The following is a 20,542-nucleotide window of genomic DNA, read 5'->3' on the forward strand; positions in this document are numbered from 1 at the left end:
GACAATATGAGTGAGGTTGATGTTCTGGAGTATGTTGAGGGTGAGGAGGTGTTGGAGTTGTTAAAATACATTAGGACAGATAAGTCCCCGGGGCCTGACGGAATATTCCCCAGGCTGCTCCACGAGGTGAGAGAAGAGATTGCTGAGCCTCTAGCTAGGATCTTTATGTCCTCGTTGTCCACGGGAATGGTGCCGGAGGATTGGAGGGAGGCGAATGTTGTCCCCTTGTTCAAAAAAGGTAGTAGGGATAGTCCGGGTAATTATAGACCAGTGAGCCTTATGTCTGTGGTGGGAAAGCTGTTGGAAAAGATTCTTAGAGATAGGATCTATAGGCATTTAGAGAATCATGGTCAGATCAGGGACAGTCAGCATGGCTTTGTGAAGGGCAGATCATGTCTAACAAACCTGATAGAGTTCTTTGAGGAGGTGACCAGGCATATAGATGAGGGTAGTGCAGTGGATGTGATCTATATGGATTTTAGTAAGGCATTTGACAAGGTTCCACACAGTAGGCTTATTCAGAAAGTCAGAAGGCATGGGATCCAGGGAAGTTTGGCCAGGTGGATTCAGAATTGGCTTGCTTGCAGAAGGCAGAGGGTGGTGGTGGAGGGAGTACATTCGGACTGGAGGATTGTGACTAGTGGTGTCCCACAAGGATCTGTTCTGGGACCTCTACTTTTCGTGAATTTTATTAACGACCTGAATGTGGGGGTAGAAGGGTGGTTTGGCAAGTTTGCAGACAACACAAAGGTTGGTGGTGTTGTAGATAGTGTAGAGGATTGTCAAAGATTGCAGAGAGACATTGATAGGATGCAGAAGTGGCAGATGGAGTTCAACCCGGAGAAGTGTGAGGTGGTACACTTTGGAAGGACAAACTCCAAGGCAGAGTACAAAGTAAATGGCAGGATACTTGGTAGTGTGGAGGAGCAGAGGGATCTGGGGGTACATGTCCACAGATCCCTGAAAGTTGCCTCACAAGTAGATAGGGTAGTTAGGAAAGCTTATGGGGTGTTAGCTTTCATAAGTTGAGGGATAGAGTTTAAGAGTCGTGATGTAATGATGCAGCTCTATAAAACTCTGGTTAGGCCACACTTGGAGTACTATGTCCAGTTCTGGTCACCTCACTATAGGAAGGATGTGGAAGCATTGGAAAGGGTACAGAGGAGATTTACCAGGATGCTGCCTGGTTTAGAGAGCATGCATTATGATCAGAGATTAAGGGAGCTAGGGCTTTACTCTTTGGAGAGAAGGAGGATGAGAGGAGACATGATAGAGGTGTACAAGATAATAAGAGGAATAGATAGAGTGGATAGCCAGTGCCTCTTCCCCAGGGCACCACTGCTCAATACAAGAGGACATGGCTTTAAGGTAAGGGGTGGGAAGTTCAAGGGGGATATTAGAGGAAGGTTTTTTACTCAGAGAGTGGTTGGTGCGTGGAATGCACTGCCTGAGTCAGTGGTGGAAGCAGATACACTAGTGAAGTTTAAGAGACTACTAGACAGGTATATGGAGGAATTTAAGGTGGGGTCTTATATGGGAGGCAGGGTTTGAGGGTCGGCACAACATTGTGGGCCGAAGGGCCTGAACTGTGCTGTACTATTCTATGTTCTACTGTGACACTGTATTGATCCTTTGGGATCAATAAAGTGTCTATCTATCTTCCCTTCCATGTCTTGGCCCGAAACATCGACTGTTTATTCCCTCCCACAGATGCTGCCTGACCTGCTGAGTTCCTCCAGCATTTTATGTGTGCTTCACTGTATGCTTCAATGTATATGTGGTAAATGAATCTAAATCTAGTAATTTTAGTAACATATTTGCGAAAGACGAAACCTTCTAAAGATGTAACAGTTTGGTTTAGATTGTATTATTTCTTGTTTCAATGACTCCTGCCGATTAGAACTGGAATTGTATCCCACTATGAAAGTTGTGTATTACGAAATCTCAAGTGTACTAATAAAACCAGTCTAACCGTGTTCACTTATTTCACTCCGTGAATCTCCAGATGGTGCCAAGGAGTCCACAGGATGCAGCAATGGTGATAAGTTCCGGCTTAGTTCTTCTTCCTTCTGGATGGTTTTGCTCAAAGCTGCTGATTTATTCTGATCTGTGCAAATCAGTAACAGTCAGATCTTAGAATCTATTAAAATACTCTGGGGTATACATCTGGAAAATCAACATTTATAACGTGACGGTACAGGGGAATTATAGAGGCGGGTTTTTTTAAGCAGAGTGGTGAGTGCATGGAACACGTGTCAGGGTGCTGGTGAGGCAGATACATTAGGGACATTTAAGAGACTCTTAGATAGACACACGGATGGAGGAAAAATGGAGGGCGATGTAGGAAGAAGTTGGGCATCCGTTAAACATCCCAGTGATACAGAAATGCCGACAAAGCTCCAGAAACCTCATTCCTCGGAGAGGAAGGATCTTCAAAGATGGGCTACACCTGGGGACAACCGGAAAGAATGGCCCAGGCAAGAGGAGTCTGGTGAGCTGTTGTCAGTAGCATATGCCCCACTAGGAGGGAAGGGTTAGATTGATCTTAAAGTAGGTGAAAAGGTCAGTACAACATCATGGGCTGAATGGACTGTACTGTGCTGTAATGTTCTATGTTCTATAACAAATAGTATTACACTATTCAGTCCTTCAAGCCTGCTCTACCACTCAATAAGATCATTACTACCTCAAATCATCTTTTATGCTCAATTTCTGTGTCACTTCATTTAAAATCTTCTCATCTGTTTTTTCCCTTTAGTCCTGCTGAAGGGTCTGGGCCCAAAATGTTGACTGTCCTCTTTTCCATAGATGCTGCCTGGCCTGCTGAGTTCCTTCAGCACTTTCTGTGTGTTGCCCACATCCATTACTTCCACAGGCAGCTCATTCCACATTCACACTACCCTCTCAGCGAAGAAGATCCCCCTCAGGTTCCCCTTAAACATTCCATATTTCACCCTTAATCTATGACCTCTAGACCTAGTCTCACCCAACTTCGGTGGAAAATGTCTGCTTGCACCTACCCTATACCACTCATCATTTTTATACCTCTTTCAAATCAACCCTTGTTCTCCTGTGCCCCAGAACACAGGAACAGGCCCTTCCGCCTGCAAAGTTATGCCAAACCAATTAAATCAAATGGCCAACCATACTAATCTTTTATGCCTTCACAATATCCATATCCTTCCATTTTCCTCACATTCACGTGCCCATCTAAATGTCTTTTAAAATTCCCTAATGCCTCTACTACCACCCCAGGCAGCACATTCTAGGCACCCACTACTCTCTGCGTAAAAACTTACTCCTCACACCTCCTTTGAAATTACCCCCCGCCCACACCTTAAAAGTATACCCTGTGGTACGTCTAACCATGGGAAAAAGATACTGTCTGTCTACTCTATCTATGCCTCTCCTAAATAAATCTCTATCAGATCTCCCCATAGCCTCCACTGCTCCAGAGAAAACAGCCCAAGTTTGTCTAATCTCTCACACATGCCATCAAATCCAGGCAACATTCTGGTAAATCTCTCCTCACCCTTTCTAAAGCCTCAACCTTCTTCCTATAATGGGATGACCAACACTGTATGTAATACTTCAGGAATGGTCTAACTTCCTGACTTCTGAACTCAATGCCTCAACTAATAAAGCAATCATGCCATATCCCTTCTTAACCACCATAACCAGTGTAGTCACTTTTAGGGAGCTATGAGCTTGGACCCCAAATTCCCTCTGCTCATACACCAACACCTTTAAGGGCATTGCTTTAAATGATTGCAACATTTAAGAGAAATTTGTACAAGTACGTAGATGAAAGGGGTTTGGAGGGCTACAGTACTGGTATGGGTCAATGGGTCCTTTAAGGATAACAGTTCAGCATGGACTAAATGGGCTGAAGGGCCTGTTTCTGTGCTGTAGTCCTCTATTAATGATAACAGAATAACTGAGAGAAGTAGAATCTTTCGTGAAGTACCTTCCATTCCCATCCATCTTGCCGAAAACAAAACCAGGAATGATTTAGGTTTTACAACATGGTGAGACGGCTTGCGATGGATTGTTTATCTTGGGAATCCTGTTTGTTTCTTGTCTAATTAATTCCTTCCTATTAAAACTTTCCCCCAACTCCTTTACAAATTGCAATGTGCTTGGCTCCCTATCAGAATTTTTAAACTGCTTAGCCCTGGTGGAATTTGGACAACTGTGTGGTCCCTCCAGTATAACAGAATTGACTAACTTGATCCAGCCTGTGAAGCAAACCCGTGATGTTTAGGATTCCAAGGCGCTGTGCCAACAGGGTAAATGCTCAAACTTATCACTACCATTACTGCTCAATGCATAGACAAAAACTGAGCTGAGCCAGACAGACAAACAAACATCCATCTTGTAAAATTATTGTCACAGAAATAAATCCACATACAATGTTGTAACTGCTGCGTGAACTTACCGTGATGGGCAGATGATTTCGAAGACTTCTCGGCTGATGAGGCAGAGGCTTTATTCTTCTTACGCTAAAACATATAGAGAAGTCAATATCTGTCTCTGATCCAATTTGCCAACCCCTCAAACACTGGACAATTGTACAAGATAATCTGTCTTGTTTTGTTCCCATTGACATTTCTGTCCATGACCATGTCAACTTCATCATCCATCTCAGCCCCTAGTGTCATTCATGCTGCCAACACCCATCGCCATATCCACAGACATAGACTGCTCATCTGAAACCAAAGAAGGAATAATGGGAGCCTGCCAGGAAGGTACGTAGATGGGGAGAGAGTATTATCCCAGACACATAGACTAGATGGACAAAGGTACAGTAGCACAGTAGGGTAGTGTTGGTCCACTGACACAGGTTCAATCCTGACCTTCCACAGCAAAACCTACCTATGTGGAATATGTTCTCTCTGTGACTGGGTGGGTTGCTCTTGGTTTCTCTGGTATCCCCACATATTCCAAAGTCATTCTGGTGAGTCAGTTAATTAGCAGCTGTAAATTAGCTCTAGTGTAGATTAGTGATATTAGAAGTTGAGGAGCATAGGAAAAATAATAGATCTCACAGAAATAATAGACACAAACGGTTCTGCAGATGCTAGAAATCTTGAGTAACACACACAAATGCTGGTGGAACTTAACAGGTCAGGTAGCATCTATGAAGGGAAATGAATGGTCAATATTTCATATAGATGAAAGGTCTTGATCTGAAATGTCGAGTGTTCATTTCCCTTCATAGATGTTGTTTGACCTGCTGAGTTCCTCTAGTATTTTGTGTCTGTTGCTCAGAGAAATAATTTGGATTGATGGGATTGCTCCGAAAGCTCAATGAGTCAAATAGCCTCTTTGTGTGTCATAGGGAAATATGAAAATATGGAAACCACGAAGAGGAATTCATAGAGTTTTATTTTTTAGGGGAGTTTCATGGAACGGCACATTTTGGAGCCAACAAGAGAGCAAGGTATTGAATCTGGTATTGTAAGGCACATACTACTGGGCTCAAGGACATCTACTATCCCACTATTACAAGACTGTTGAACAATCCCCCAGTATAATAAGATGGATTAATGATCTTGCAATCTACTTTGTATTGGCCTTGCACCTTATTCATTGTCTGTGTTGCCTTTTTCTCTGTAATGGTAACATTTTATTCAAAGAGTTTAGCTTTATAAATCCCTTGTACACTAAAATATCGAAACATACAGTGAAATACAGTGCATCGTTTGCATCAAATCAAAACAGCAAGGGCAGCCCGCAATTATCACCATGCTTCCAACGCCAACACAGCATGCCCACAACCTACTAACCATAACCATACATCTTTTTGGAATGAGGGAGGAAACCTCAATGCACTGATGTGATGAATTGATCTATATGAGTGGCATTCACTGACCTCAATACATGTGACAATAATAAACCAATTTACTAATTTCCAATGCAACATAATTAATCATTATCCCTACAGTGGAGACACTCATAAGAGGCAGGGATCATAATATGATTGAATTTTACACTCAGATTGAGTGAGGGAAGAATATCTCCAACTGGCATTGTAAACTTAAATAAGGGCAGTTATGAGGGCAAGAAGACAGCGCTAGCTAAAGTGAGAGGGCAAACTAAATTAAGGGATTGGTTAATCAAGATGCAATGGCAGCCAGGTATGTAGTTAATGGGATTGTTCAGTTGACCATCCCTATGCCATCCATCAAGTACTTCTCTATATTAATCCCACTTACAGGTACTTGGCTTTCCATAGTTTGGTGACTGGTGACAAGGTTCCTCCTGGTAGGCAGATCCAGAAGACTAAGACACATGGGATCCATGGGGGACTTGATAAATTGGATTCAACAGTAGAAGACTGAGGGTAGTGGTGGATGGCTGTTGTTTATTTATAGATTCAGCACAGAACAGGTCATTCTGGCCCAACAAGCTGCACCAGTCAGCAACCCATCTATTAACTCTAGCCTAATCACAGGATAATTTACAATGATCAACTAACATATTAATCAGTATGTCTTTGGACTGTTAGAGGAAACTGGAGCACCTGGAGTAAACACACGCATTCAGAGGGAGAATGTACAAATTCCTTTCACAGGACATCAGAAATTAACTCCAATCTCTGATGCCCTGAGCTGCAATAGCGTAGCGCTAACCGTTACATTTCCATGGCCTGATTATTATTTGGATGAAATTGTAGGTGATCTGCTTATTAAGTTTGCAGAGGACACAGAAATTGGTGGAGGTGTCGATAGTGAGGAAGATTGCCAAAGGATACCAAACATTTGAGAGACTTTGAACTTTTACTGTGCTCATGGACTTCTTCATCAAGTTATGGTATTGTTGCACTGTTGTAACTATATGTTATAATTATGTGGTTTTGTTAGTTTTTTTTTCCAGTCTTGGTCTGTCCTGTGTTTTGTGATATCACACCGGAGGAAATATTGTATCATTTCTTAATGCATGCATTACTAAATGACAATAAAAGAGGACTGCGTGTCCTCATAATCATAACAGTTGGAAATATGGGCAGAAATACGGGAAATAGAGATTAATCCAGACAAGTGGGATTATAAGGCATCAGTTATACTGCATTTGGAGTATTGTGAGCAGTTTTGGGCCCCTTATCTAAGAAAAGATGTGCTAGCATTGGAGAGGGTTCAGAGGAGGTTCACAAGAATGATTCCAGGAATGAAAGGGATACCAGAAGAGGAGCATTTGGACCCAAAGTCACTGGAGTTTAAAAGAATGGAGTGGGGGATCCCATTGAAACCCATCAAATATTGAAAGACCTACACAGAATGGACATGGAGAAGATGTTTCTGATAGGGGGCACCTAGGCCCAAAGGGCACATTCTCAGAATAGAGGGACGTCCATTTAGAACAGAGATGAGGAGGAATTTCCTTATCCAGTGGGTGATGAATCTGTGGAATTCATTGCCACAGATGGCAGTGAATGCCACGTTATGGGAAATATTTCAAGCAGAGGTTGATAGGTTTTTATTAGTAAGGGTGTCAAAAGTCACTGGGAGAAGGCAGGAGAATGAGGTTGAGAGGAATAATAAATCAGCCATGATGGAATGGCAGAGTAGACTTGATAAGCCGAATGCCTAATTCTGCTCATACATCTGATGATCATTTGGTCTAAGTGCAAGGTGTTGCACCTTGGGAGGTCAAATGTAAGAGGAAGGTATAGTGTAAATGGCAGGACCCTGGGGACCACTGGTGAACAAAAGGATCATGAGGTGTAAGACCACAGTTCTCTGAAAGTAGCAATAGGGAGGTTAAAAAAGGCATACGGCAAATTGGTCAGGTCACTGACGATAAAAGTTGGCTGGTCATGTTGCAGCTACATAAAACTTTGTTTAGGTCACAGTTAAAGTCTTGTGAGTTATGGTTGCCACATTACAGGAAGTAATCTCAATTGAGATTGCAACTTCAATCAATTGAGATTGTTGATATGTGTACTGACAATACAGCACATAAACAGGCCTCTCGGCTCATCTAGTCTACACCAAACCTTTTAAGCTGCCTACTCCTATCGACCTGCACCAGGGCCACAGGCCTCCATACCCCTGCCATCCATGTAGCTATCCAAACTTCTCTTGGATTTTGAAACTGAGCTTACATACAATACTTGTGCTGGCAGCTCATCCCACATTCTCATTACCCTCTGAGTGAAGTTAGCTACTTCACTCTCATTAACTACCAGAGGTTTTTAAAAATTTTATTTATTCATTTGTTTGTCTGTTTATCTGTTTATTTAATTAATTGAATGATTATTTACTTTTTCAGAGATACTGTGCAGAACAAGCCGCACTACCTAGCAATCCACCTGCTTACTCCTAGCCTAATCACAGAACAATTTACCATGACCAGTTAACCTTCTAACTGGTATGTCCTCGGAATGTGGGAGGAAACCAGAGCACCCAGAGGATACCTACGCGGTCACCAGGAGAACATACAAATGGTGCCAGAACTGAACTCTGAGGTCCAAAACGTCTCGAACTGTAATAGTGTTGTGGTAACTGCTATGCTACTGTGACGACAACAATCTTCCTGATTGTTAGCTTTCAACAGAATGCAACCAAACTGTGTAATAGGTGTAGACAATATTGACCCCAATCAGGCTTCAGGCTCACGTACAAAACAACTGTGCAGTGCTTCTTCCGTCAGTGAGTTGGCTGGGAGTTATCATCTTCACAGGAGGGTAGTTGGCACAAAAACTGCATTAGGAATCAAATATATTTTAGATTAATTCTGTTCAAACCTATAAATGAAACTCATGGTGGGGTAGAGATATGTCTCTACCAAAGGAGGTGTAAGGTGCTCCTTCCCTCCGCTAGCCTGCAGGTCACCCTTGGGCAAGGTGTAGCACCTGCTTAGCCCCCCAGTCATGGTCACGTGAAGCCAAGGGAGCAGGTGCTGGATGGTCGTATGAACAGCTGGTGCGTATCACCAGTCCTGATTATGTGACCATTGACGCCAGACAGACCATCTTTGAAGAGTATTGATAATGGCTGGGGTCACCCACCTTATAAATACATTGTCTAGGAGAAGGCACTTCTGCAGAAAAATTTGCCAGGAACAATCATGGTCCTGGACCATGATCACCATTGACATACAACATGGCATTTAATGATGATGATGAATCGCATACAAACCTCCGATTTCCTTGAAGAGCCTCCATTAGCCTCTCCGCGTTTCTTTGTGAGGGATTTCATGCCACGTCCATTTGGCTCTGGAGAAACGTGTTCTTGGACAGAGACCTGCTGATTAATTTAAAACATATTTTAATACATAATTTTGACCAGTATCTTTAAAGATGATCCAACAGTAGGCACTGAGATTCTGTGGCATAGGATATTGCTGATAAAAGCAGGTTGTTAGAATTTTTCAGTAAGTATTAATCATGGTGAGTTACTGGAATGACAGACATGAATCCTAGAGATGCTGGAAATGCAGAGTAGAACACTCAATATGCCGGATGAACTCAGAGGGACAGGCAGCATCTATGGAGAGGACTAAAGAGCCGATATTTTGGCTAGGGACCCTTTCTCAGAGGTATCAGCCTGAAATGTTGGTTCTTTATTCATCTGCATAGATGCTGCCTGACTTACTGAATTCCTCTAGCATTTTATGAGGGTTACACACAGCTTTGGGTCTTCATCTGGGAAAATCAAAGACTTGGACAGATAAAAGTATAAAATTTGCCATTGAATTTATTTCACATTTCTCATTTTTTGGTATAAACTATGGGAATGCACATACATACTTCACAGGATGGTGTGCTCAGTGTCACAGGACATTCACTCTCCCTTTTACCATGAACTCAACAGTAAGAGATATATAAGATTAAGATTGTGTGCAACAACTCCAGTGTAACAGGAAAGAATAATATTCATTGAATGGCTTTTGCCATGACTAGCCAGTCTGAAACACACTGCTATAATACACTCCAGTCTGAAGCACACTGCTATAATACACTCCTGCTGCTGCCTGTGAGGAGTTTATACATCCTTCCTGTCACTGCATGGGTTTCCTCCAGATGCTCTGGTTTCCTCCCACATTCCAAAAACGTACAGGTTAGTAGGTTACTTGGTCAATGGGTGTAAATGGGCAGTGTGGGCTCATTGGGCCAGAAGAGCCTGTTGCAGTGCTGTAGCTCTATAAGAGCTTTGGAAATGTATCAATCAACATTTTCAAAGCATTTCTTATTAATTTATCATACACAAAATATCTAGAAAAGTATCTCCTGCTTTTAATTATGTTGGATCAGTCTCATCTTATAAACGTTTTCTTTGTGTTGTTCAGTGGGTTCAGATCACGTTAGAATTGGATTTATTTATAATTTTAAAAAATATTTAGAGATACAGCATGGTAACAGGTGGGTGTCACATTACTTGAATCTGGCTATGTAATTAATTAATGTTATCATTGGAATTTACTGTAGTCAATAGTCTTGTATAAGAAGACTAGACTACTTTTGTTCCTTCTCTTCCCCACATCCCCATGTTCATTCTCTCTCCTTACGCTTCTTCTCCCTTTGTCTACTTTGTTTTTATAATATTTAATCAAATTATCAAAAGCAGAAAGTTTTATGCCTCATTGTTAACTCCTGAACTTCCAAGAGGACTATAATCTTGTCGTTTTGGAGGCTTGTGTGCCTCAATGACCTGGACAGCTACGTTGGCTGGAGTGAGGGATTTATGCTTTGACTCTTGGTAGGGTCACCCATGCCAAACAGGTCAAAGGGTAGAGGCCAGACTCAGAGTGGTTTACCGGTCCTCCAGGTTCAGGGGTTCATCTCAGGGCTTACAACCCTGACTGGTAAACAGCAATGAAGAATCCTTCTACATCTGAGTGCAATGGTATTCCTGAGTCTCCACCTGGGATCTGCATGACTGACTATAGTGAAAACCTAAAGAGAGTTACTGGCATGGTGAAGGAAGCCCTGAGTACCAACAGAGATGGGAGACCTTCATTGCGGCCAGTGGCATAACGGGCAGTAAGTAAGTTAACTTCTGAGGAACCTTTGGATCACAAAAGCATCAGGATCCAACATGTACCAGCTGCCCTTGATCTTCTTGGTGGCAGAGAACAAAGGTTTGGGAGATGCTTGGACTAGCACTGAATTGCTATTTCTATATGGTACACAGTGGCGGAGATAATGACTGCTAAGATGACTGATGGAGGGCCAGTTGTGGACTGCTTTGTCCTAGACAATGTCGAGGTATGGTGAAAGGAAGGGAAATGCATCAGCTTATTCAAAGAACGAGCAGAGGCCCAAAGGATCAAATGGCCTCGTTCTGCACTGCATCATTATATGATTCTACAAATTAAGCCTGACGTATTTTATGAGAGCAAGATGTAACAGACAGAAAGAAAATTCCCCTCAGTAGATGCTGTCTGACTCGCTGAGTTTTGTGTGTGTTGCTCCAGATTTCCAGCATCTGCAGAATCTCTTGTGTTTAAATTTATTCTGCTGTGGTTTACTGTTAAACAGAAAATCTAATTAGAAAAAACAGAGAGATCAATGGTATTTGATTACCAGGTCTAAAGGTTCTTGTTTCAGCTGAGCTGACGCAGTAGTTGTAAGAAGAGTTATATTCACACTGTCTGAATTTGTGGAGGAGGGTTCTGAACTTTCAAGCATTCTTTTAGTCACATAAACTTCTGCGCATGAGAGCAGGGCTTCTAAAAATTCCAAGAACACCATCTGAAAAAAAGGTTCCTCATGTTAACCATACTACATAATATATTTACTTGGAGGAGGCCCTCTGTTGGTTGAGGTTGACCACGGATGTTGAACCTAGCTGTCTAAGCGATATGCCAGGCAGTACAATATGGAGAGCAAGTTGTTGGCCATGCAGCAGGCTCCACCGCTCCACACAGCCGATGAATCCAAAGAAATGGCAGAAACCGGTACAGTTTGACACCAGCGACTTTGCAGGAGTTGCCAGTCAGCACTGAACTCAACGTAGGACTGCCTCAGGGACTCCAGCTCTGGATTTTTCCTTGGGGTTTACTCCCGAAGCCTTTCCTACGAGTGGGTGTAGCCATAAGGCAGCGGAGGTTTGAGATCAGAGTTTTCCTTCTCCTGGATGAGCTGCCAACCACGGCTAACGAGCGTCAACTGCTCAAAGTGACTAGTTTTAATGTGCCAGTAACCTGCCTTTGTCCCTTCTCCTGTCAGTAGAAACTGTTGTGCTGAGCTTAGTAGCTAAGCCACACACAGAGCCAGGTGCTGGGCTGGACTTTATTATCAGATACCCTTTCTGAGACCTATGTCATTGGGAGCATCTAGTAGCTTGTGGGAGATTACCCCCACTAATCACCCTCCCCCCACCTCTGGCTATGACAACCTTAAGGAACCATATATTTACTAAAATCTTGTGTTTAAAAGTACATTTCATATTTGTTTCTGAGGTTTTCAGAATGACTTTAAAATAAATAAATTGCAAAGAGCGTCAATATAGGGAGCGAGGAAAGAGGTTAAGGAACAGGACCAAGAGTAATAATCTCTGGATTACTTCCAGTGCCACATGCTAGCAAGGGCAAAAATAGGAGAACAGAGCAAATGAATGTGTGGCTGAAAGATTTGTGTGGGGACAGGGTTTCAGATTTTTGGACCATTGGGATTTCTACTGGGGCAGAGGTGACCTGTACAAGAGTGACGTGTTGCACCTGAACTAAGGGGGAAGCTAATATCCTGATATGTAGATTTCCTGGTGTCACTGGGGAGGTTTAAACTAGACTGGCAGAGGGGCTGGGATCCTAAGCAGCAGGGAATCAAATGAAAGACAGGAAAGTGATACAGAAGTCAGCAATGGCAAGTTGATTAGACAGGACAGGCAGGAGTGTGGCAGTGAGTGAGAAAATTGTGTTTATTTCAGTGCAAGAGGCCTGCAGGTGAAGTGGATGAACCCAGAGCATGGCTAGTTACGTGTGACTTGAATATTATAGTCATTATGGAAACACATCTAAGGGGAGAACAGGACTGGCAACTTAATGTTCCATATGGTCGGCTGCTCTAGAAATCTAGATGGTTTGGAATCCAGAGAGAACTGGCTAATTGGATACACAACTGGCTTGATGATCAGAAGCAGAGGGTAATGGTGGAAGGCTGTTTCTCAGACTGGAGGCACCTCGACTAGTGTTGTGCCTCAGGGGTCAGAGCTGGGCCCGTTGTTGTCCATTATCTACAGAACTGTGCAAACGTCTTAGGCACATACACAAATATTCTGTAGAGTGAAGATGCTTTCAAAATAATAAAATGAAGAGTTTGTAAATATCAAAAACTAAAGCAAATCAATCTTTGATGTGACCACTTTTTGCCTTTAAAACTGCATTCATTTTCTTAGGTACACTGTCATGCAGTTTTCTAAGCAAATTGGCTGGTTATAATCGGCTATAAGAAAACTTGCCACAGTTCATCTGCAGACTTTAGCTGTCTCACTTGTTCCTGTCTCTCCAGATAATCCCAGAGAGCCTCAATGATGTTGAGATCAGGGCTCTGTGGAGGCCACACCATCTGAAACCATATAAAAATCTAGGGTGCCTAAGACTTTTGTACAAGGAATAAGTTTGCAGTTAACACTGAAATAGCTGGCCAGTGGAGAATGAAGGTATCAAAACTTACAGGAGAATTTTTATCAGGTGAGGAAGTGGGTCAAGAAATGGCAAATGGAGTAACTTTGGTAAGTGTGAGGTGTCAAATCCACGTAGGACTTACACAATGGACAGCAGGGCCCTGGGGAGTATTGTAGAACAGAGGGACCTTGGAGTTCAGGTCCTTGGTTCCCTGAAAGTGTAATCGCAAGTAGATAGAGTGGTGAATAAAACTCTTAGCACAGTAATCTTCATCAGTCAGGGCACTGAGTATAGAAGCTGGAAGGTGATGGTACAGTTGTACAAGATGCTCATGGGGCTTCACTTGGAGAATTGTATTTAATTTTGGTCATTCTGCTAAAGAAAATATGAAACGCATGCACAAAAGATTTATAAAGCTGTTGCCAGGCCTCAAGGTACTTAATTATATGGAGAGATTGAACGGGCTGTGTCCTTTCTCCATGGAAGATTGGAGACTGAGAGTTGATCTTACAGAGGTGTATAAAATCATGAAGAGCATAGATAGGTTCATCCTTTTTCCAAGGGTGGGGAGTCAAGAACTTGAGAACATGGGCTTAAAGTGACAGTGAAAGATTTAATAGAAACGTGAGGGGCAACTTATCTACTATGCAGAGGGGAGGTACCTATATGGAATGAGCTGCCTGAGGAAGTGGCTGAGGCAGGTACAACAGCAAGTTTTAAAGGACAATTGGACAGGTACATGGATAAGAAAGGTGGACAAACCTGGATGTGCATCCTGGTCAGCCCTAGACCAGTTGGGCTGAAAGGCCTGTTTCTGTGCTGTATGACTCTACAAAGGAAACCCTGAAGTACTGTGAATCACAAACTACTGCAATATGCTTACTGTTGCCTCTTAGTTAAACGCAACAGTCCAATTTTGCATTGAAAAATATTCTTTAAGTGATACAATGAATACTTTGGTGTTAGAGGATAGACGTCTTGTCTAGGAGGCAAGAAGTTAGGATTACAACATTTAATTAAGACCTATGGTACCTCAACATCCATGTTGTTGTAGGTTCCATCAGACACTGCAGGGTTATCCTGAGACAAGATCTCCACAATGCGAGTAGCTGTCAAGCGTTTGCTCAATAAATTTAGATCCTGCATTTACAGAATAAAATAAAGGTGAGACAAATGCATTTGTTTAGAATAAATATAAAGAAAAGAGAATGTACAAAATACTACAATTTCTAATCATAAAATAGTCAATTTTATTTGAAATGACTTTTCCTGCAAAGAAGACAGAATAACTTATAAAGACCTTGCTTCTGATTATCTGCTCAAGATTGATATGATGAGTGTCACTGGATTAGGCTATGATTGTACTTGGCTGTCTAGAAATATGCTGAGTTTACTGTCTTCACCCATGCATGAAGAATAGGTACGAAGATATGGTCCTAAAAGTGAGTTAAACACCAATAAGTGGGTAACATTTCCAGGAGAGATGTCTGAAAAATGCACTGCTTAATTTCCAATTTCCATTAAAACTGCCTTCAATGAAACTCCAATGATGAACAATGTCATTGCTTCATCATTTCTAAATAAAATTACTACTTCATGACCCAGCCTGCTAGTTTTGAAGCAAAGGTGCTCAATTTAGAGAAGATACAAGAGATTGAAGATGTTGGAATCCGGAACAAAAATAAAGCAGAATACTGAATCATGACAAGCAGCATCCGTGGAGCGAACAGGCGCAAGTTGATGCTCTGGGATGAGATCCTGCAACAGGACCCTCATTAACCCCACTTACATGAACACTGCCTCCACAACTCAGGCTCTCTTCATTGCCTCCTCATCAAATTTCTCTTCCTGGTGCAGCCATATTTTAAACTGTTACCAATTGTCTTTCCTGAGAACACAAGGAATTCCTGCATCTTCCAGCACTATGGGAAGTGGAGCTTAATCTACACTGTCTATTGATGGCTTCCAGTGGAAGGGATCTATTGAGTTACCAGTTGTATTTCTCCTATGTAGGATTTTAATGTGTGGGCTTTCTACATCACCTGTTTAATTGTTTAAAAAGGTTGTAATGAAGTTAATCTTCTGCGGAGCAGAGATACTGTGAAATATCATCCTGTTATATCATTTCATTCTGGAGGATTCCGAACTGCAATTAATGTTCTTAAAAACTGTATCACTGCACTTTTGTCAAAAAATCTGTAAATGGAGTGCTTTCTATCACCCCTTTGCAGAAAAATTAAATTTTTAAATATTGCATTTTTAGGACACGATATTCACGTGAATTTACAAATGCGTTTTGTGGATAAAGTACTGAAGTGCTAGGATTAGATGGTATTTTCCCATAGCCTATACACAAACAGTTATAAATTTTGGAATTACTGGAAATAATCGGCAAATCATGTCATATTTGTAGAGGCCATAATATAATCAATATAATAAAATAATATTTGCAAAACATTTTACACCAGAAATCATTTTTAACTGAGAATAAAGAAAGATAAATTGAAAGAGTTATCTTTTGCCAAATTATACAAAAGATAAAAATATTGGCTAAGTTGGACAGCCTTAGGAATTATTTTTCTTAGGATTTCCGGTGGAAAATAATGTGCATTTATTTTTTATATTACAAAAAGACAAGTTGTACTGATTGTGACTATTGTTCTATAATTTTACTTCTTTCGAATGTTGAAAGACATGTTTCCCATGGCAGGAGGGTCTAGGACAAGAGGGAAAAGCCTCAGGATAGAGGATGTCCATTCAAAACAGAGATTTATTTAGCCAGAGGGTGGCGAATTTGTGGAAGTTGTTACCACAGGCAGCTGTGGATGCCAGGTTGTTGGGTATATTTGAGGAGTTTGATAGGTTCTTGATTGGCCACGGCATCAAAGGTTATGGGGAGAAGGCCGGGAGGTGGGGTTGGGGGTGGGGGGGAAAGGATCAGCAATGATTCAATGGCAGCATGGACTTGATGGGCCAAATGACCTAATTCTGCTTCTATGTCTGATGGTCTTATATTATATTCTACCATTATATATATATTTGCTGTACAGATCAGGTCAATCATGTACCTTGATCATCCACAGGAAGTGCCTCATTGTCATGATACTGGTGTTGGGTGGCTTATGGTTTTGTTCACAGTAGGTTCTGTACACCTCCCAGCATTTATTTATGTAGCCAAGCGCGATTGTAGTACTTTCTTGTTGTTGAAATAAACTCCCTAAATCAAACAGGAATCCATAAGGAATCAGAGACCAAAGAGAAAACAGCAAGGTTGATTATAGCTATTGTGTTATCTCTCAATCTTTTCGAAATATCCCCTGCCAGACAGCAACCTGCTTTTCTCATCTGGTGTTTCATTGGGATTCCAAAACAATAGAAATGTAATCAAGTTAGCAATAAGCCAATAAAGTCATACATTATAAAAAAATGGAAAAAATACATGAAACAATGTAAGCACTCTGTACATTATTCTCTACTGTTGGGACATTTCACTACCTACTCATTTGTAAATTAATTGTTTAGTCATCATTTTACCCCAAGGTCAACAGTCACTGACTATCCCAATTCCCCTTGAGAAGAAGTTGGAGTTTATAACCAGAATTTTAAAAAGTAAATGCATCAAGTGAAACTTAACAAAATTCAAACTTGTATTTTCACTGGACCAATGCCATAAGAAGTCCATTTGGCACAACCTGAGTATAATGGGCATGTTAGGAGCAGGGTGGTCAAAGATTTGGGTTTGAATTGGCTTTATCTAGTTGCAACAGAAATTGTCACTGGTACATCCCTATATATGATGTACCAATGTAAGGAGTAGCTGGGTACCACGGAAATGGCCAAATCACATACAATATTCCAATGTGACTGTTTGTGTAAAACTCTATGTGCATAAACACAAAAGTTAATTTTAAATGAAGAATCAACTCTTGTTTTGTCATTAGTGAAGTGCCCAGTCCAACGTGAGTAGCTTCTACAAACTCCATTTATATCCCCCAGTTAAGTGCTTTTTAAAAAATATTCCATCGATACCGTCACTCCCAAACTGTCCATAACCCTGCTGTTAATTACCCTAATTCTCCCTGCTCCAATAAGACCATAAGATATAGGAGCAGAAGTAGGCCATTCGGCCCATCAAGTCTGTTCCGTCATTCAATCATGGGCTGATCCCCACTTCCAGTCATCCCCACTCCCCTGCCTTCTCCCCATATCCTTTGATGCCCTGGCTAATCAACAACCTATCTATCTCTGCCTTAAATGCACCCAATGACTTGGCCTCCACAGCCGCTCATGGCAACAAATTCCACAGATTTACTACCCTCTGACCAGAGTAATTTCTCTGCATCTCTGTTCTAAATGGATGTCCTTCAATTCTCTTGTCCTGGACTCCCCTACCATGTGAAATAACTTTGCCATATCTAACCTGTTCAAACCTTTTAACATTCGGAATGTTTCTATGAGATCCCCCCCATTCTCCTGAACTCCAGGGAATATAGCCCAAGAGCTGCCAGAAATTCCTCATACAGTAACCCTTCATTCCTGGAATCATTCCCGTGAATCTTTTCTGAACCCTTCCCAACGTCAGTAGAGCTTTTCTAAAATAAGGAGCCCAAAACTGCACACAATACTCCAAGTGTGGTCTCACGAGTGCCTTATAGAGCCTCAACATCACATCCCTGCTCTTATATCCTATACCTCTAGAAATGAATGCCAATATTGCATTTGCCTTCTTCACCACTGACTCAACATGAAGGTTAACCTTTAGGGTATCCTGCACAAGGACTCCCAAGTCCCTTTGCATCTCTGCATTTTGAATTCTCTCCCCATCTAAATAATAGTCTGCCCGTTTATTTCTTCCACCAAAGTGCATGACCATACAGTTTCCAACATTGTATTTCATTTGCCACTTCCTTGCCCATTCCCCTAAACTCTCTAACTCTCTCTGCAGGCTCTCTATTTCCTCAACACTACCCGCTCCTGGACCTATCTTTGTATCATCGGCAAATTTAGCCACAAATCCATTAATCCCATAGTCCAAGTCATTGACATACATCGTAAAAAAGCAGCAGTCCCAACACTGACCCCTGTGGAACTCCACTGGTAACCGGCAGCCAGCCAGAATAGGATCCCTTTATTCCCACTCCCTGTTTTCTGCTGATTAGCCAATGCTCCACCCATGCTAGTAACTCCCCTGTAATTGCATGGGCTCTTATCTTGCTAAGCAGCCTCATGTGCGGCACCTTGCCAAAGACCTTCTGAAAATCCAAGTACACCATGTCTACTGCATCTCCTTTGTCTACCCTGCTTGTAATTTCCTCAAAGTAGGTTAATCAGGCAGGATTTTCCTTTCAGGAAACCATGCTGGCTTTGGCCTATCTTGTCATGTACCTCCAGGTACTCCATAATCTCATCCCTAACAATTGATTCCAACAACTTCCCAACCAATGATGTCAGGCTAACAGGTCTATAGTTTCCTTTCTACTGCCTCCCACCCTTCTTAAATAGCGGAGTAACATTTGCAATTTTCCAGTCATCCAGTACAATGCCAGAGTCTAACGATTCTTGAAAGATCATTGTAATGCCTCCACAATCTCTCTAGCTACTTCCTTCAGAACCCGAGGCTGCATTCCATCAGGTCCAGGAGATTTATCCACCCTCAGACCACTAAGCTTCCTGAGCACCTTCCCAGTTGTAATTTTCACTGAACGTATTTCACTTCCCTGACACTCTTGAATGTCTGGTATACTGCAGGTGTCTTCCATTGTGAAGATTGATGCAAAATATGCATTCAGTTCCTCTGCCATCTCTGCATCTCTCATTACTATATCTCCAGCATCATTTTATATTGGTCCTATATCTACCCTCAACTCTCTTTTACCCTTTATATACTTTAAAAAACTTTTAGTATCTTCTTTGATATTAGTCACTAGCTTCCTTTCATAATTCATCTTTTCCTTCTTAATGACCTTCTTAGTTTCCTTCTGCAAGTTTTAAAAAGCTTCCCAATCCTCTATCTTCCCGCTAGCTTTGGCTTCCTTGTATGCCTTCTCTTTTGCTTTTACTTTGGCTCTGACTTCACTTGTCAGCCACGGTAGTGTCCTTCTTCCATTTGAAAATTTCTTCTTATTTGGAAGGAGCATTTCTGTCTTGCACTTCCCTCATTTTTTGCAGGAATTCCAGCTCTGCTGTCCTTCCTGCTAGTGTCTCTTTCCAGTCAACCATGGCCATTTCCCCTCTCATACCATTGTAATTTCCTTTATTCCACTGAAATACCGACACAATGGAATTTAGTTTCTCCTTCTCAAATTTCAAAATGAACTTGATCATATTGTGATCACTGTTCCCTAAGGGTTCCTTAACCTTAAGTTCTCTTATCACTTCTGGATCATTGCACAACACCCAATCCAGCACAGTGAATCCCCTAGTGGGCACACAAGCTGTTCTAAAAAGCCATCCCTTAGACATTCTACAAATTCTCTCTCTTGAGGTCCAGTACTGACCTGGTTTTCCCAATCCACTTTCATGTTAAAATCCCCAACGATTATCATGACATTGCCCTTCTGACATGCCTTTTCTATCTCCTGCAGTAATTTGTAATCCACATCCCGGCTAATGTCACACTCCAATCACATCATCTGCCCAATCTGACTCTCACCTCACTTACCCAGCTGATCCCCACATTATTGCCCAACTCTCTTACTGGCCCAATTCCTGCATATGTCTGTCCATATCCCACCATCAACTACCTAATACCTGTACCCCTCTTCCCTATATTTCTCTGCATCCCAAACCAACTGTGCATGCAACTTTCACCTTCATCTCACAACTTCTCTCCATGTGACTATCTCCTTAACCAGGAAAGTCAAAAATATTTCCTTCCAGACAGTTCCCTTTCAGCAAACTCACCTTTCCACAGGCGAGGGTGGTGAAGGCTGTCTGGGCTGTGGCAAGAGTGCTGCTATTATGAGCTATA

At 41.8% G+C, this 20,542-nt stretch overlaps 1 protein-coding gene across 6 annotated transcripts in view; it reads right to left on the bottom strand.

The window, feature by feature from the left end:
- Positions 1 to 20,542, bottom strand: part of rsph10b (radial spoke head 10 homolog B) — a 77,333-nt gene that overhangs the window by 12,985 nt on the left and 43,806 nt on the right. For 5 of the 6 annotated variants that reach the window (XM_072269138.1, XM_072269136.1, XM_072269141.1 and 2 more), the window contains 6 exons: positions 16,641 to 16,789; positions 14,605 to 14,712; positions 11,531 to 11,698; positions 9,144 to 9,251; positions 4,439 to 4,502; positions 1,973 to 2,107 (listed from right to left, as the gene is read on the bottom strand). In XM_072269138.1, coding sequence (XP_072125239.1) covers positions 1,973 to 2,107; positions 4,439 to 4,502; positions 9,144 to 9,251; positions 11,531 to 11,698; positions 14,605 to 14,712; positions 16,641 to 16,789 — 732 coding nt within the window. The remainder of the gene's footprint in view (positions 1 to 1,972; positions 2,108 to 4,438; positions 4,503 to 9,143; positions 9,252 to 11,530; positions 11,699 to 14,604; positions 14,713 to 16,640; positions 16,790 to 20,542) is intronic. The other variant, XM_072269140.1, reaches the window with a different exon arrangement.

This window comes from Mobula birostris, chromosome 9 (genome assembly GCF_030028105.1).
Source record: "Mobula birostris isolate sMobBir1 chromosome 9, sMobBir1.hap1, whole genome shotgun sequence".
Taxonomy (NCBI): Eukaryota; Metazoa; Chordata; class Chondrichthyes; order Myliobatiformes; family Myliobatidae; genus Mobula; species Mobula birostris.